The 18,945-nt window shown below is 49.1% G+C and overlaps 1 protein-coding gene across 39 annotated transcripts in view; it reads right to left on the reverse strand.

The window, feature by feature from the left end:
- UBAP2L (ubiquitin associated protein 2 like) overlaps nucleotides 1-18,945 on the reverse strand; it is a 658,575-nt gene that overhangs the window by 513,013 nt on the left and 126,617 nt on the right. For all 39 annotated transcript variants that reach the window (XR_014972277.1, XR_014972273.1, XR_014972279.1 and 36 more), the window contains 2 exons: nucleotides 6,053-6,242; nucleotides 5,889-5,943 (listed from right to left, as the gene is read on the reverse strand). Coding sequence is in view for 24 of the 39 variants with exons in the window: in XM_085638880.1 (XP_085495006.1) it covers nucleotides 5,889-5,943; nucleotides 6,053-6,242 (245 nt within the window). In the remaining 15 variants the exon portion in view is untranslated. The remainder of the gene's footprint in view (nucleotides 1-5,888; nucleotides 5,944-6,052; nucleotides 6,243-18,945) is intronic.

Consider the following 18,945-nt stretch of genomic DNA (forward strand, 5'->3'; position numbering starts at 1 on the left):
CCCATGTGTTGTATCTAAATAAGATGTACTGGAACGGATACAGGTTGCCGGGGAGGCGGGTGGGCGTGTACAACTCTGCAGCTCTACATGCCAAGAACAGATGCATACTGGTAAGTAGCATATTCCGTTCGAGGCATATGAGCTGCAGATTGTACACTTAGCATAGATTATATAGCAGTACCCAACCTTAGCGGCGACCACCGGTATCCGTTGCAGCTGTTTGAAAAAGTGTCTTTAGTACAGCCTGGCCCACCCTAGCTTGCTGCTTGGAATGCACATCTACACAGTAGTGTTTTGTGAAGGTGTGCGGTGTAGACCATGTGGCTGCTTTGCAGATGTCATCTAAGGGTATATTCCCTAGAAAAGCCATAGAAGCCCCTAACTTTCTTGTAGAGTGGGCTTTAGGAGGAACAGATAATGTTCCCTTTGCCTTTTGATAGCAAATTTGTATGCATTTTACAATCCACCTAGCTATCCCTGATTTAGAAATGGGGTTGCCTTTATGTGGTGGAGAGAAGGAAACGAACAATTGTTTAGTCTTCCTGAAGGGTTGCGTTATTTGTATGTAGAATAGCAACGCCCTTTTCACATCAAGTGTGTGTAAGGCCCTTTCTGCAACAGATTGGGGTTGCGAAAAGAAGACAGGTAATTCCACTGATTGATTGAGGTGGAAGGGGGAAATGACTTTGGGCAGAAACTTCGGATTTGTGCGAAGTATGACCTTGCTGTGATGCATTTGTATGTAGGGTTCCTGTATGGTGAACGCTTGTATTTCACCAACCCTTCTAAGGGAAGTGATAGCTACAAGGAAAGCTGTTTTCCAGGTGAGAAACTGTAGCTCACATTTGTGCATTGGTTCGAAGGGCGGACCCATTAGTCGTGTAAGAACTAAATTTAGATTCCATACAGGGGAAGGTGGTGCCCTGGGAGGAATTACGCGTTTAAGGCCTTCCATGAAGGCTTTAATAGCGGGCACTCTGAAGAGTGATAAATGCTGTCTGTTTTGTAGATAAGCAGCGATCGCTGCTAGGTGTAGGCGTATGGATGAATATGCCAGGTTACACCTGTGAAGATGGAGCAGATAGCATATGATGTGCTGTATGGATGCATCTAGAGGGTCGATTGTATTGTTACGGCAGTAAATTACAAATCTTTTCCACTTTGCGGCATAGCATGCTCTAGTGGTAGGACGTCTGGCTTCCATGATGATGTTCATGCAATCAGGGGGAAGGTTAAGGTATCCGAATTCTAGGATTTCAGGAGCCAGATCGCCAGGTTGAGCTGAGCTGGGTCCGGGTGCCTGATTTCTCCATGGTTCTGGGTTAGGAGGCATGGGGATAGATGCAGTTTTTGATGTGGTACCACTGACAGTTGTAGTAGCGTGGTGTACCACGGCTGCCTGGCCCACGTCGGAGCTACCAGAATGAGTGTGAGGGAGTGCTGTTGTAGCTTCCTGACCACTAATGGAATTAGTGGGAGAGGTGGAAAGGCGTATGCAAATCTGCCTGACCAGTTCATCCATATCGCATTGCCCTTGGACAATGGGTGTGGGTATCTGGCAGCGAAGCTTGGGCATTTTTTGTTTTCGTGGGTGGCGAAGAGGTCTATCTGAGGATGCCCCCACTGTTGGAAGAATGGGTGAAGAACTTGTGGATGCAGTTTTCATTCGTGTAGTTGTTGTGTTTGTCTGCTGAGCAGATCTGCCATGGTGTTTTGTACGCCTGGAACGTGCTGTGCCAGGAGAAAGATGTTTTGAGGAATTGCCCATCTCCATATGCTCTGGGCTAAGCGGGAGAGCTGGGGAGAGTGTGTCCCCCCCTGTTTTTGGATATAATACATTGCAGTCATATTGTCTGTGCGAATGAGGACTGCTTTGCCCGAAATCTGCTTTTGGAAAGATTTTAGGGCTAGAAAGATCGCCAAGAGCTCCAGATGGTTGATGTGGAGCGATTTTTGCTGTGGCGTCCATAGACCTTGCATGGTGAGGTGTAGAAGGTGCGCTCCCCAGCCGGAGAGCGATGCGTCCGCTGTTAGAGTCACCTGAGGAACCGGGTCCAGGAACGGCCGCCCTTTGGAAAGGTTTGTGGTGTTCCACCACTGCAGAGTGATGTGTGTGGCCGTCCACCAACACCAGATCCGTCAGCTGCCCCTGGGCCTGGTTCCACTGTTGTGCTAGGCACTCTTGAAGTGGACGCATGTGGAGTCTTGCATGGGGCACTATGAAGATGCAAGACGCCATCATTCCTATAAGCTTCATAAACACTCTTGCTGGAAGAGAGTGTTGAGGAAGGAATGTTTTGCGTAAGGCTTGAATGCTTGTGATTCTGGCTGAGTTTGGATAGGCAATACCTTTGGAGGTGTCTGTAGTGGCCCCGAGATATTGCTTTGTGTGAGATGGTATGAGGTGGGACTTTTGGTAGTTCACCGTGAAGCCTAGCTGGTGGAGCAGTTGGATGGTGCTGTTTGTATGTTGCACACATTGGTTGTAGGACGCGGCTTTTATCAGCCAGTCGTCTAGGTAAGGGAAGACGTTAATATGTTGACGTCTGAGGTGTGCTGCTACTACTGCTAGGCATTTGGTAAACACCCGTGGTGCGGTGGTGACCCCGAAGGGGAGAACCGTGAATTGGTAATGTTGCCCGTCCACCACGAACCTGAGGTATTTCCTGTGAGAGGGGTGTATTGGGATGTGAAAGTATGCGTCTTTCAGATCCAAGGTTGTGAGGAAGTCTCCCTGGCAGAGGAGTGGGAGGACTTGCTGTAGGGTGACCATGTGAAAATGGTCTGAATGTATGTAGGCATTTAGAGGCCGGAGGTCGAGAATGGGTCTGAGGGTCCCGTCTTTCTTTGGTATTAAGAAATATAGGGAGTAGACCCCTAGATTTTGTTGATTGACGGGGACCTGCTCTATAGCGTGTTTTTGGAGGAGTGAGAGTACCTCTTGTTTGAGCAGTGTGGAATGTTCTTGAGACATTGGACGGTGTCTTGGTGGGATATTGGGTGGGGTAGATGTTAGTTCGAGACAGTACCCTGACCGAATGATTTGGGTCACCCATTTGTCCGATGTTATGGACTCCCATGTGTGGATAAAGTCTTGTAGTCTGCCCCCGACCGGAGTGGGATGGTCTGGGGGGAGCGGAGGGGAGTCATTGTGCGGGTGGGGTGGCAGAACAGGTGTTGTTGGTTTTGCCCCTGCCCTTATTGTTGTTGCCTCTGTAACCGCCCCTTTGATTGCCCTTTGAAAAGGTATTTTGAGGAGGGGACTTGTAGGAGGTAGAGGCGTTATCGGTGGAGGAGCCTCTGCCTGTGCCACGAAAGGACGAGCGTCGAAAGGAACGTTTAGAGGCTTGTGTTTGGAGTGCCCCCATGGACTTTGCTGTGTCTGTGTCCTTTTTCATCTTTTCCAACGCTTCGTCTACCTTTGGCCCAAAGACAGTTTGCTGGTCAAAGGGGTGATTGAGTATGGACGCCTGGACTTCAGGTTTGAACCCTGAGATCCTGAGCCAGGCATGGCGACGAAGCAGGACACTTGTATTTATGGCTCTAGAAGCAGTGTCGGCTGCATCGAGAGCACACTTAATGGAGGTGTTTGTAATTAGTTTACCCTCCTGTATTAGGTCATGAGCCTTGCGCTTGTGTTTTTCTGGAAGGTGCTGCATAAGAGCCTCTAGTTCGTCATAGTGTGCTCTGTCATATCGCGCAAGCAGTGCTTGTGTGTTTGCAATGCGCCACATGTTTGCAGCTTGGGAGGCGGTGCGTTTACCAGACGCGTCCAGAAGTTTAGATTGCTTGTCTGGCGGTGGGGCTTCTCCTGAGGATTGGGAGTTAGCCCGCTTTCTAGCTGTGGAGACAACTAGGGAATCTAGGGGAGCAGGGCCCTTAATGTATGCAGGGTCTGTGGGTGCCGCTTTGTACTTCTTCTCTATTCTAGGGTTCAGTACTCTGGCCCTGACAGGGTCTTTGAACACCTCTGTAGCGTGCTTGGTGACACCCTTAAGCATGGGTAAAATGGAAGTGGATTTGTCTTGTATGTCAAATGTATCCAGTAGGAAATCTTCTTCCACTGGTTCACTGTGCATGTCCACCCCATGGTAGTGTGCTGCTCTCTGCACTAAATGATGAAACCCTAAGGAGTCCTCTGGAGGAGACGGCCTGGATGGGTATAGGTCGTCCTGAGGTATGTCTGGTATATCAGGGTTATTGTAATCCTCCCATGGGTCTGGGGTCCCTGGTGGAGTGGGATCCATTGGGGCGTCCGCCGGGTAATTGTCCGGGTCCCCGTCATCCGGATCTGGGGATGGGGCCGGATCGTAGTGAGGTGGAGGTGGCGGAGACCTGGGAGGGGGAGGGGGTGGAGGTGGTGGAGGAGGTAGGGGAGGCGGTAGTGGGAAGGGCACTCTGAGGGGTGAAGTAGCAGAGTCCTTCCTTTTGGGTGGTGGAGGAGGAGCCGGAGTATCAAGACGTCTTTTCTTGATAATTAAAGTCAATAGTCCAGTCTTTGGATCTTTGGACAGAGTCTTTTGTAGAGGGTCTGGTGTAAACAGAGCCAGTGGCGTCGAATCGTCCGTCGGCACCGGTGATTTCGGAGCCGAGGGCTTCGATGGTTTGTGTGCGCCATGCTTTTTTGGGGCCTCCTGTTTTTTCGGCGAAGGAGTTTTCGGCGTCGGAGCGTCGGTGCCGACAGATTTATGTTTGTGTTTGGTCGGCACCGAGAGTCCAGGCTTCGGCACCGGTGGCTTCGGAGTCGAGCTGGATATTGTTTTCTTCGGTGCCGGATGCTGTTTTTCGGCACCGGGCGTCGGCTGGCTCGATCCCGAGCTGCCGTGAGACTTTGGATGCTTCGACACCGAGCCCGAAGGTGGGGTGATCGAAGCTTTGGTCTTGGTTTTGCCCAGGCCGGCAGGCGAGGGAGTAACCTGAGTCTCTTTGGTTTTGGGCGCGGGGGTGGGAGGGGGCACAGTACTCACGGCCCGCTGCGCCGGTGTGATGTCCTCCACGTCGGAGTCGTCGGCTTCGGAAGCGCTGACGACGTCTTCTTCCTGCTCGGTGTGTTTGCCCCGAAGCTTCGGCGCCGTCTCCGAAGATGTCCGGTGGAGCTGCAGACTATGAGTGCGCCATGGTGCGTCGAGCTTTTCGATCCCGGATGGTTTTCTTCGATCGAAAAGACTTACAGGCGGGGCAGTCTCTGGCCTCGTGTTCTGGAGAGAGGCAAAGATTACACACCTGATGGAGGTCGGTGTGGGGAAATTTAGACCCACATTTTGGGCACTTTTTGAACGGAGTCCTTTCCATCGGCCGGGACCGGAGTCGAGGAGGGCCCGAAGGCCGGTGCCGATGTACGGGATGGAGAAAAGTGCCGCTTCGAGAGATGAAGATGATGATGAAGAAACTCGAAGATACGAGGATTTTCCGTCGAGGCTGGAACCGTAGAAGTTCGAAGCCGGAGCACGAAGTATCACATCCGAGCCCGATGGCGGAAAAAAACAATCTGAGGATGGAGCCGAAGCCCATGCGCAGTACGGACCGAAGGAGGAGTCAAACTCGTGACTTCCAAAGACTGTCCAAGAAGAAAAACAAACTGCAAACATCCGGGCCCAACACCAGATGGCGATCTATGCTAAGTGTACAATCTGCAGCTCATATGCCTCGAACAGGTAGTTATAGGGAGCACAAGAGCTACAGAAAGCGTGCATAAAAAAGGCAGTAGAGGTTTGGAAGACTGCTGCAGATTGTGAAGATTGTCATGGAAAATGATATTGAAGGACACAAGTTTTACCTCCAAGCAAATACCTATTTAAAAATAAAAATAAAAAAAACAACCTAAAAACACCTTACCAGCACCTTCCACCCATACCAAAATTTAACATGAGAATGCCAAACAAACTCACATTCCAACGCTGGAGGCGACTGCATCTGCGTGGGTGGCACAGCACTGAAGCCATTCTGTAGAGACAGAGGAGACGGAAGAGTGATATCAATGGATGCAAACCATTTTCAGAGTACTTTGTGTACTGCATACAGAGAATCTGTTCGAAAGCACAGGTCTGCATACCTTAGGCTGCATTGGGTCCTTTTGTGGGGAGGAGGATATGGAGTTAGGAAACCGCCGGGTCTGTGTGGATCGCTGCTCATATATTGGACCCTGAGCATTGCCCTGAGAGGTATATGTTGCTGTCTGGTGGGCACTACTCTGGTAACCAGCCTCCTGACTTTGACTGGATGAAATCAAGGACGAGGTTTCGCTAAACAACGGAAAAATGTTTGGAGAGAGTTAACTTGCCAGTTCCAAAACATTGATCAAGCTTGTCAACAAGACATATTTAAGGAAAACGACAGACAAGACTTAAAAGCAGAACATAACTTTAACTTTCACATTACAAATGTATAACTTAACTGTAGGAAGCTGGCTGTATATGGTATGCCACTAGGGGGTTATACTGGGCACAGAGTCCATGGATTCCCCAGTTCCAGAAAAGTGTACAGGGCTCATTGTAAAACCTAAAGTGCTCTATTAGTTGTAGTGTGGCATAGCAGCCTTGGGCCTAACCAAGGAGTGCAAGACATCACTGGAAACCATTGACCAATGATGGACATATGACTCAAATAGAAGATCCAAACCAAGATCTTTGCAATAAGGCAATTACGTTTCAGATTAAAAATAATTCACTTTGAGAAAAAAAATACACTTTTCTGAACAGTTCAACGTTATCCTATGGGGGAAACAATATTGCGGTTAAACAGGAAGTACGCAACTTGCAGCTCCAGTCTTCGGGACCAACGGTCAGCAAGGGGCAGGGGTCAGGTAAGTATCAAAACTGCACCACCAGCAGCACAGGGTGCAGTGGTAAAAATCAGAGTTCAGCCCAATGAGTTTCAATGGAGACTGGGGTTGCTCGAAGCCACATTCTTTGTAGGTAGCTAAATCGGTTGCAGGGTGTAAGAAACTGGCTCTATATATACTGCACCAAAGTGAGGTACAGTGTGTATAAAGTCCAAGAGTCTCCAGAGGTTTGGCAGAGGTTAAAGTTAGATAGAACCTTACTCTCTAAAGTGGTAGTGTGGTCGAGCAGTAAGGAAGTATCAGAGGACAGTGTAAAGCATTTGATGTACACACTCAGTCAGCAAATGGTCTCACATACAAGAACTGAAATCTAGGCCAATTGTTTTAAGAAAATATACTGTTTTATTTCTAGAACCAAGCAAGCCTGGTACGGGGAAGCATATAAATACTTTGCAGTAGTAATTGTCTTGTTTGAATACAGTTCAGAATTGCAGTATAACTGGTACTGGTTTTGATGACAGATTTAAGAGAGCAGATTGCAACACATTGCAGGTATAGTACATTCAATTGCATGGGCTTTTTAAGAAAAATGCAGTTAATTACTTTTCAGATTACTTATCTAACCACAGGACTAGATCCTAGATTCAGCCCTGGAACTTTTCCTGAAAACAGGTGAGTAAATGCGTTTTGGTTAAAAGTATGATTTTTAAGGAATATTATTGTATTTCAAAAGTTGACACTTAAAAATGTTTTCAAATAGAACCACCAATGTTATCCTATGGGAGGAAATTCACTTAGCAAGTAAGTTACTTTTGCGTTACTTTTGTAATCCAGTGCTGGACTCCTAGATTCAGCACTGGGACATCTACGTAAAACAGGTAAGTAATTACGTTTTTAAAGTTTGAATGATTTTTAAAGAATATTCTTTTATTTCTTAAGTTGACAACATTTTCACAAAGAACCCCCAATGTTATCCTACGGAAGGAAATTAAATTCACAGGTAAGTTACTTTTTAGATACTTTTCTTACTCCGTGCTGGACACCTAGGTTCAGCACTGGGACCTTTCCTGCAAACAGTTGAGAAAATTCGGTTAGGTTATTTGTGTGATTTTTAAGGAATATTCTTAGTTTTCAAAAGTCGACAAACTTTTTGGGAGAAAAACTGTCAATGTAATCCTATGAGGAAAAAGGAGTTATCGGTTTCAAGGTAAGTAATCAGTCTTGAGTTAGGGTTCTGGGGTTAGACTCTGGGGTCTCCCAGGGTCAGTGATGCACTGTTTCACCCTCAGTAGCAGTAGGGCGGCCGGGTGAAGTGTGCTGAAGCCCAATGTTATCCTATGGAGGATAGAGGGTCTCCGGTTGGTGGCTGCTGGCAAGCAGGCCACAGGGTTGAGTGAGCAAAGCTCCTAGGGTTAAGCTCAGGGCACGTTGGGGACCATGTTAGCACCCTCACTAGCGCTAGGGCAACCGGGTGCAGTTTGAGGTCAGGGGCCCTGTTGAATTCAATGGATACCATGCAATAAAGTTGGCACTTTCCGACACAGGGGCCAAGCTTTAGGGGTTTATCAAGCAGGGGGGGGGGGGGGGGGGGGGGGGGGAGAGAGAGACCACAAAGCAACACTAAACATACACCTTCAGCAGCTCCGGGGCGGCCAGGTGCAGGGTGCAAATTCAAGCAATGGGTGCCCAATGCTAAACAATGGAGACTTTGCTCTGTACAAACAGGATGTAGGCGTCGCACGGGACATTGTAGGGGGGAGACCAACGACAGCAGAGGGAAGTAAAGATTTAGGAGGGTATAGGAAGCTGGCCCTGTATATACTATATCAAAGTGAGGTATAGTGTGTACAGAGTCCAGTGGAAACCCAAAGGTAGGCAGAGGTAAAAATAGATCGCACCGTACTCTATTTGAGGTAGTGTCAAGCAGTAAGGCTTTATCAGATGGTAGTGTTAAGCATTTGCTGTACACATTCAATCAGCTAATGATTTCACACACTCAAAGACTGAACTTCAGACCAATTGGTTTTGTATAAAAATATTTTTTTTTCTACCATGCAAGCCTGGCACAGGTAAGCAATAAATACTTTACAGTGGTAATGCAGTTTGTGAACAGTTTGAATTGTAAATGCACTTTGATTTGATTACAGTACAGCTACTAGTAATGCAATGCTTTTGATAAAACTGTACATATACATTGTATTGGCTTTTTAGTAGAATGTCAAGTTTTCTTACACAGTGAAGTATACCTTGATACGGCACTGGGACATTTCCTGTAAACAGCTAAGTAAAAGCGTTTGTTATTTAGTTACAGTTTTAAAGGGTTTCTTAGATTTTCCAACTCCACACTTAGAAAGTTGACAGAAAAACAGTCAATGTTATCCTATGGAGGAAAGGAATATGCTACTTACCGGTATGCCTCTGTTCTTGGCATGTAGAGCTGCAGATCTACACACTTGTGCATAGATCGCCATCTGGTGTTGGGCCCGGATGTTTGCAGTTTTTCCTGTTGGAAAATCTTTGGAAGTCACGAGGTCGGCGACTCCTCCTTTGGATCGTATTGCGCATGGGCTTCGGCTCCAGCCTCAGATTGTTTTTCGCCAGCATGGAAATGGAGCGTAGTAATAAACAGTGAAGAGGCCCATGTGTGTAGTATCTAAATAAGATAAACTGGAACAGATTAAAGGTAGCCGGGGAGGCGGGTGGGCGTGTGTAGCTCTGCAGCTCTACATGCCAAGAACAGATGCATACTGGTAAGTAGCATATTCCGTTCGAGGCATACGAGCTGCAGATTACACACTTGTGCATAGATTATATAGCAGTACCCATCCTTAGCTGCGGCCACACGTATCTGTTGCAGTGGTTTGAAATAATGTTTTGAGTACAGCCTGGCCCACACTAGCCTGTTGCTTAGTTTGCACATGTACACAATAGTGTTTAGTGAAAGTGTGCGATGTTGACCATGTAGCTGCTTTGCAGATATCATCTAATCGGATGTTTCCTAGAAAAGCCATTGAAGCCCCTATTTTACGTGTAGAATGGGCTTTAGGGCGAACAGATAGCGTTTGTTTTCCTTTGTGGTAGCAAATCTGAATGCATTTGACAATCCACCTAGCTATCACCAACTTGGAGATGGGGTTGCCCTTGGGTGGAGAGAAAGAGAAACAGTTGTTTGGTCTTACGGAAAGGTTGTGTTCTCTCGATGTAGAGTAAGGCTTGTTTGACATCTAGTGTGTGGAGAGCTTTCTGCAAAGGTCTGTGGTTGCGAGAAGAATACTTACTGGTAGTTCTCCAGATTGGTTTAGGTGAAAGGGAGAAATGACTTTAGGGAGGAATTTTGGGTTGGTATGGAGAACAACTTTTGTTATGGTGCATTTGTAGAAAAGGTTCTTGAATGGTAAATGCTTGTATCTCACTGACCCTTCTGAGGGAAGTGATGGCTATGAGAAAAGCAGTTTTCCACGTTAAAAATTGGAGTTCACATTTGTGTAGTGGTTTGAAGGGAGGCCCCATTAGTCTGGTGAGAACAATATTTAGGTTCCACACAGGTGAGGGTGGCACTGGGGGGGAATTATTCTTTTAAGGCCTTCCATGAAGGCTTTAATGGCATGTACTCTAAAGAGTGATAGATGTTGCCTGTTTTGTAGGTAAGCTGCTATGGCTGCGAGGTGCAGGCCAATGGACGTATAGGCTAGATTGCACCTTTGTAGGTGGAGTAAGTAGCCTAATGTGTTGAATGGAGACGTCTAGGGGATTGATGGTGTTGTGACAATAGACAACAAAACGTGTCCACATAGCGGCGTACCACGCCCTAGTGGTGGGTCGCCTAGCTTCTTTGATGACGTTCATACAGTCAGGGGGAAGATTTAGATAACCGAATTCTAGGATTTCAGAAGTCAGATCGCAAGGTTGAGCTGAGCTGGGTCCGGGTGTCTGATCTCTCCATCGTTCTGGGTTAAGAGGTGTGGAGAGAGGCGTAATTTTTGGTGCAGTACTACAGATAGTTCCAGCAGTGTGGTGTACCATAATTGTCTGGCCCAAGTTGGAGCTACTAGGATTAGTGTGAGGGAGTGTTGCTGTAGTTTGCGCACCACTAGTGGAATGAGTGGGAGAGGCGGAAAAGCATACGCATATCTGCCTGACCAGTCCATCCAGATCGCATTTCCTTTGGACAATGGGTGTGGATATCTGGCGGCGAAGCTTGGGCATTTGGTGTTTGTGGGTGGCGAAGAGGTCTATCTGTGGATGCCCCCACATTCGAAAGTACGGGTGTAGAACTTGTGGGTGAAATTCCCACTCTTGGATTTGTTGCGTTTGTCTGCTGAGCAGATCTGCCATAGTGTTGGACTCCTGGGACATGTTGAGCTAGGAGAAAGATTTCCTGGGGTATGGCCCATCTCCATATGCTCTGTGCTAGCTGAGAGCTGTGGAGAGTGTGTGCCACCTTGTTTTTGAATATAGCACATGGCTGTCATGTTGTCTATGCGGATTAGGACTGCTTTGCCTGAAATCTGTGTTTGAAAAGATTTTAGGGCTAAGATTGCTAGTAACTCCAGATGGTGGATATGGAGTAACTTCTGTTGCGGTGTCCATGTGCCCTGCACGGTGAGATGTAATAGATGAGCTCCACAGCCGGAGAGCGATGAGTCTGTTAATACTATCTGGGGAACCGGGTCCAGGAACGGTCGACCTTTGGAAAGGTTTGTGGTGGTCCACCACTGCAGAGAGCAATGGGTACGACCGTCTACCAACACCAGATCTGTTAATTGACCTTGGGCCTGGTTCCATTGGCGCGCTAAACACTCTTGGAGGACGCATCTGGAGTCTTGCGTGAGGTACTATGAAGATGCAAGAGGCCATCATCCCTATTAGTTGCATAAACACTCGAGCTGGAAGGGAGTGTTGTGCCATGAATTTTGCGCGTAGAGCCTGAATGCTTGTAATCCTGGCAGGATTGGGGTAGGCTAGCGCTTTTGGTGTCTATGGTGGCACAGAGGTATTGTTTTATGTGGGATGGTTGTAGATGGGACTGTGTGGTTTACTGTGAAGCCCAGTTGGTGAAGTAGCTGGATAGTGGCATAAGTGTGTTGTACACACTGGCTGTATGAACTGGCTTTTATTAACCAGCCTAGGTATGGGAAGACATGGATGTGTTGTCTCCTGAGGTGTGCTGCTACTACTGCTAGGCACTTTGTGAATACTTGTGGTGCTTTTGTGACTCCGAATGGGAGTACTTTGAATTGGTAGTGTTGGCCGTCCACTACAAATCTGAGGAACTTCCTGTGAGCGGTGTGCACTGGAATGTGGAAATAAGCGTCTTTTAGGTCTAAAGTGGTCAGGAAGTAGTTTTGGGAAAGCAGTGGAAGTACCTGCTGAAGCGTTACCATGTGAAAATGGGCTGAGTGTATGCATCTGTTTAGGGGCCGGAGATCTAGGATGGGCCGCAGAGTTTCGTCCCTTTTGGTATGAGAAAGTATAGGGAATAGACCCCCACATTTCTTTGGTTGGTAGGAACGTGTTCTATCGCCCTTTTCTGTAGGAGGGGGATTACCTCCTGCTTTAGTAGTGTTAGATGTTCTTGTGACATTGGGCGTTCTGGGTGGACTGTTTGGGGGGTAGATATTAGTTCTAGGCAGTAGCCTGACCAAATTATTTCTGTTACCCATTTGTCTGAGGTGATGGTAGCCCAGACAGGGAGGAAATTTTGGAGTCTGCCCCCGACCGGAGTGGGATGGTCTGGGGGGAGTGGAGGTAACTCATTGGGTAGGTGCAGTGGCAGAGCGGGCGGCATTTGTCTTGCCTCTGCCTTGGTTATTGTTTCCCCTGTAGCCGCCTCTTTGGTAGCCCCTTGTAAAGGTGGACTGGGTAGGGGCCTTATATGGGGTGAAAGCGGTGTCGGAGGAGTAGCCTCTGGATGTGCTCCGAAAGGAAGAGCGGCGAAAGGAGCGCCTGGGAGGGTGTGATTGTAAGGCTCCCATGGATTTTGCAGTCTCTGTGTCCTTTTTCATCTTTTCTAGGGCCTCATCCACTTTAGGGCCAAAGAGATGTTCCTGGTCAAAGGGATGGTTGAGGATGGAGGCTTGTACCTCCCGTTTAAAACCTGAGATCCTTAGCCAGGGATGGCGACGGAGGACACTAGTATTAATGGCCCTGGAGGCTGTGTCTGCTGCATCTAGGGCACAACGTATGGAGGTATTAGTAATGGTTTTGCCCTCCTGAATTAGCTCGTTGGCCCTAGGTTTGTATTTATCAGGGAGATGTTGCATTATGACTTCCAATTCGTCATAATGGGCCTGGTCATACCTGGCTAGTAGAGTGAATATGCTACTTACCAGTATGCATCTGTTCTTGGCATGTAGGGCTGCTGACATTCATATCTGTGCATAGATCGCCGCCTAGTGTTGGGTCCGGATGTTTGCACGTTGTTGTCCTGGAAGAGTCTTCGAAGTATCCTGGGATAGTTGACTCCTCCCCTGGACTACAGTGCGCATGGGCATCCTCTCCATCCCCAGATTGTTTTTCGCCATTGTGGCAGTGATGGAGTAGATACAGGAAGTGAGGACCATGCTATACAGTAATTCTGAGAGCTGCAGCTGCTACAGGCGCCGGGGAGGAGGGTGGGCGATATGAATGTCAGCAGACCTACATGCCAAGAACAGATGCATACTGGTAAGTAGCATATTCAGTTTGAGGCATGTGGGCTGCTGAATTCATATCTGTGCATAGAATACATAGCAGTACCTCCTATTAGCGGCGGCTACCAGTGCCAGCTGCAGCAGTCTGAAAAAGAGTTGAGAACAGCCTGTCCTACAGCCGCCTGCTGTTTTGAGTGTACATCTACACAGTAGTGTTTGGTAAATGTATGTATCGTGGACCATGTGGCTGCTCTACATATTTCCTGTAAAGGAATGTTTCCCAGGAAAGCCATGGATGCCCCTAACTTACGTGTTGAGTGGGCTCGTGGGGGAATCGTTAATGTGCGTTTAGCCTTTTGATAGCAAATTTGAATACATTTAACGATCCATCTGGCTATACCTGCTTTGGAGATGGCGTTGCCTTTGTGTTGTGGAGAAAAGGCAACGAAAAGTTGTTTTGTCTTCCTAAAGTCTTTAGTTCTGTCAATATAGTACATGAGGGCCCTCTTTACATCTAGTGTATGGAGCATTCTTTGCGACATTTTGTGGATTCTGAAAGAAAACAGGCAGTTCAATAGTTTGATTCATGTGGAACTGCGATATTACTTTAGGCATGAATTTGGGGCTGGTACGCAGTACGACCCTGTTTGCGTGAACCTGTATGAATGGCTCTTGAATGGTTAGTGCCTGGAGTTCACTAACTCTTCTTAATGAAGTGATTGCGACTAGGAAAGCTACTTTCCAGGTGAGGAATTGAATCTCACATGAGTGGAGAGGGTGGACCCATTAGTCTGGTGAGGACCAAGTTGAGGTTCCACACTGGTGCTGGTGGGTGTCTTGGGGGAATCACTCGTTTAAGTCCCTCCAATAAAGCTTTGATGGCAGGCACTCTGAATAAAGAGAGGTGCTGCCTGTTCTGGAGATAGGCTGCTATTGCGGTTAAATGGATGCGTATTGAGGTATATGCCAGATTGCATCGGTATAGGTGTAAGAGGTAACAGATTATGTTTTGAATGGATGCGTCTAGCGGGTTGATGTCATTGTGGGTGCAGTAAATGACAAACCTCTTCCATTTAGCTGCATAGCAAGCTCTGGTAGTGGGTCTCCTGGCCTCCTTGATGATCTCCATACAGTCAGGTGGCAGGTTTAGGTAGCCAAACTCTAAGACTTCAGGAGCCAGATTGCCAGGTTCAGCTGTTGCGGATCTGGGTGCTGAATTTCGCCATGGCTCTGCGTTAGGAGTTCAGGTTTTATCCGCAGCCTTTGATGCGGCACCACGGAAAGTTCCAGAAAGGTGGTGTACCATGGCTGGCGCGCCCATGTTGGAGCAACTAGGATGAGCGTCAGTGAGTGCTGTCGCAGTTTGCGTGCCACCAGCGGTATTAATGGCGCTGGGGGAAAAGCGTACGCAATTCTGCCGGACCAGTTCATCGATATCGCAATGCCCTGCGATTGTGGATGTGGGAACCTGGCGGCAAAGCTTTGGCATTTTGCGTTTGTTTGTGGCGAATAGGTCTATCTCTGGATGACTCCACTGTCGGAAGTACGGTTGGAGTACTGATGGGTGTAGCTCCCACTCGTGCATCTGGTGGCTGTGTCTGCTGAGCAGATCCGCCATCTGGTTGTCCTTGCCCGGGAGGTGTTCCGCCATGAGGAATATGTTCCTCTGAGTGGCCCACTTCCACATGCTCTGAGCCAGATGAGACAACTGTGGAGTGTGTTCCTCCCTGCTTCTGTATGTAGTACATGGCAGTCATGTTGTCCGTCCGGATCAACACGACTTTGTTGCACAAGTGTACCTTGAATGCCTTCATAGCCAGGAAGATTGCCATCAGTTACAGAAGGTTGATGTGCATCTTCCTTTGCTGTGTTGTCCATAGTCCCTGCACTGTGTAATTGAGTACATGAGCTCCCCATCCCTGGAGAGACGCGTCCGCCGTCAGTATTATTTGTGGAACAGGCTCTTGGAACGGTCGGCCCTTGCAAAGGTTTTGTGGATTCCACCAATGCAGAGAGTTGTATGCCCGACCGCTCACCAACACTAGGTCTTTTAATTGCCCATGAGCCGGATTCCATTGACGTGCTAAGTACTCCTGAAGCGGGCGCATGTGTAGTCTCGCGTGCGGGACTATGAAAATGCAGGAGGCCATCATGCCTATCAACTGCATGAACACTCGCAGGAAGGGAGTGTTGTGGTTTGAACTTTGAGATCAGCAGTTGTATGCTGTTGATACTCACTAAATTTGGCTGAGCTGTGGCTGCCAGAGTGTCTATGGTAGCGCCCAGGTAATGTTGTACGTGTGCGGGTTGTAGATGTGATTTTGGGTAATTTAGTGAGAATCCCAGACTGTGAAGGAGGTGAATGGTGAGGGACATGTGGCTGGCACATTGCTGGGCTGACTTTGCCTGAACAAGCCAGTCGTCCAGGTAAGGGTAGACATGAATGTGTCGTCGCCGTAGATGTGCAGCCACTGTAGCTAGGCACTTGGTAAAAACCCTGGGTGCTGTTGTCACGCCGAAGGGGAGGACTTTGAATGGATAGTGCTGTCCCTGAATAGTGAACCCGAGATATTTCCTGTGTGATGGGTGGATGGGTATGTGGAAGTACGCATCTTTGAGGTCTAGTGTGGCTAGGAAGTCTCCCTGGCTGAGCAGCGGGAGAACCTGCTGTAGGGTGAGCATATGAAAATGCTCTGACAGAATGTAGTGGTTGAGGGGTCTGAGGTCTAGTATAGGTCTGAGCGACCCGTTCTTTTTTGGTATTAGGAAGTACAGGGAGTACACCCCTGTCCCCTGCTGGTTGACGGGCACGACCTCTATTGCACCTTTTTGCAGCATACTTAGCACTTCCTTTTGCAATAATGCTAAGTGCTCTGCGGACATAGGACGGTGCTTTGGCGGTATTGTGGGTGGAGTGGAGGTTAATTCGAGACAGTAACCGTGCTGGATAATATCCCTGACCCACCTGTCCGTGGTGATGGCTTTCCACGTGGACAGGAACCGCTGGAGTCTCCCCCCCGACAGGTGTTATGTGGTCGGGGGGAAGGGAGAGGGCGTCACTGTTCTTGGTTGAGGACCTGGTGTTGCCGTAAACGCGTCCTCTGCCCTTGGTGCTTGAGCCACAATATCCGCCTCTGTAGTTTTTATCGTAGGTACTCTGTGTGCCCCCTTTATTGTATGGCTGCTGTGACCCCTGTCCTCTAGCTGCTCCCCTATTTCCGGGGCGACGAAAGGAGCCACTACGAAATGTCTGCGTTTGCAGAGCCCCCATTGACTTTGCAGTGTCAGTGTCCTTTTTTATCTTTTCTAAGGTGGTGTCAACTTCTGGTCCGAATAAGTAGTCGGGGTTGACTGGCTGATTTAGGATGTTTTGAATCTCTGGTTTGAATCCGGAGATTCGTAACCAAGCGTGTCGGCGTAACATGACGCTGGTGTTTATCGCCCTCGCAGCTGTGTCGGCAGCATCTAGTGCGCACTTAATGGATGCGTTTGTAACAAGTTGTCCCTCTCCGATGAGGAGCTCCGCTGCCTCTTTGTATTCGCCTGGCAGATGTTGGAGTAGTGACTCTAGCGTGTCGTAGTGTGAACGATCGTAGCGAGCCAGGAGGGCCTGTGTATTGGCAATGCGCCAGATGTTTGCTGCTTGAGCTGCAATCCTCTTGCCTGAGGTCTCCAGCACTTTGGACTCCTTGTCTGGGGAGGAGCATCACCTGTTTGCGAGTGTGCTCGTTTGCGAGCGTTAGCAACCACCATGGAGTCCAGAGGTAACTGACCTCTAATGTACATAGGGTCCCCGGGCGCAGGTTTGTATTTTTTTTCAATCCTGGGGTTCAGCACCCGTGCCCTGGTTGTTTCCTTGAAAATGTCCTTTGCTGGCTTGAGAACACCTTTCAACATGGGCAAAGTCTTGACAGTCCTCTCAGAGGAGGCGAAAGTGTCCACCAGGAAGTCGTCCTCAACTGTGTCAGAGTGGAGTTGCACTCCATGATTGGCTGCAGCACGTTCTATGAGGGCATTGAAGGCAGCAGGGTCCTCTGTGGGAGATGTTTTTGCGCCGTAAAGCTGCGTGTCCTGGGTATCTGTTGCGGCACCCAGGTCTGCAGGGTCATCCCAAGCTTGATCTGGGTCCTGCTGCTCCTCAGGATCTATATCCCTAGGGTAGGTGGTATCATCACCTATGTAATCCTCCATTGCGTGCGTGTCGGAGGACTGGGGATTCGGATAGGACGTATGCAGGCGTTCGTATAGAACCGGTTCAGACTGTGCTGGCAGTTTCTGCTTCAGAGGGATTCTGTCCAAGGCCTGCTCTGGCGTGGCCTTCTGTTTTCGGAGCAGGAGTCTGCCGGTGTCGATGAATTGGGACGGTGAAGGCTCAGTAGGAGAGTGTCCAGTAGGTGGGGACCTCGTCTGGCGGACACGTGTTCAGATCTCGAACATCTTCAGTGCCGTGGACGGCGGCAAACCAAAAGTGATGTTGGTTGGTGCCGGAGGTGCCTTTGGAGCCTTTTTCAGGTCGGGGCCCGACGTGGACTGGAGGGCTGCCCGTTCTTTGATGCGTTGCAATGACGCCGCAACTTGTCGCACCGAGAACGCCAAAGGTTCTTTGGTGCAGAGTGGTTCCGTAGAGGTAGGCGTTGACTGCTTCGGAGCCACAGGCTCATCGATTCGAGGAGAGGTAGTAGCGGTCGACTGAGTCGATGACCTGACCCGTGTCGCTGCCTTCGAAGTGGACTCCGATGGAGCGGCCATCTTAACTTTGGTGGTCGGGGCCGACTGCTTCGGTGCCGGGGGCCGAGGCGCTTTTGTGGGACCAACGGCCCTCTTTTTCGGGTCGGTACCGACATCCGCTGCAGCGAGTTCGGCGCCGAAATCCCGTTTAGTGCGTTCGGAGCCGATGGTCTGTGCTGGCGTCAAAGGAGTAGAGGTCTTCGAGGGCTTCGAGCCGACCACTGCCAGTTTCACTTTCAGTTTCTGTGGAACTGGTGCGACGATTGGTTTCGGTTTCGTTGAAGGGAAACCAGTCTTTCGGTAATAATGGCTCTTGCTGGATGTTCGAGGCCGGGCCTGAAGGCGGGGCCGAAGAACTTTTGGATTGACCTCGTGTAAGGCCCGGAGGCGATCCCTTGACCGGAGCCGTAGAATGACGCACTTTGATAGCCTCCGTTTCGACGGGTAGGCCCTGCTCTTCACCAGAGCTATCCTCTTCGGCCCCAAAGGCCTCATCGTAGTCTCCTACCTCGTCGTCGGCTTCTTCCCTGTGAAAAAGCGCTTCATCGGCGTCTTCTGATCGGGAATCGTGTTCGGAAGCGGGGCTGGAGTTTATTTCTTCCACGCTTTCAATATCTTCGTCCTCGGTGCTGAAGATGTTGGCCGGGGACGGTGCCGATTGCTGCGCTTCTAATCTCGCTGCCCGTCGATTCCGGAGAGTCTTCTTGGATCGGAATCGGGCACAGGCCATACATGTCGATTCGTCGTGATCCGGCGAGAGGCATTTGTTGCACACCGGGTGGACGTCGATGTGTGGATATTTGG

Source organism: Triturus cristatus, chromosome 12 (assembly GCF_964204655.1).
Source record: "Triturus cristatus chromosome 12, aTriCri1.1, whole genome shotgun sequence".
Lineage (NCBI taxonomy): Eukaryota > Metazoa > Chordata > Amphibia > Caudata > Salamandridae > Triturus > Triturus cristatus.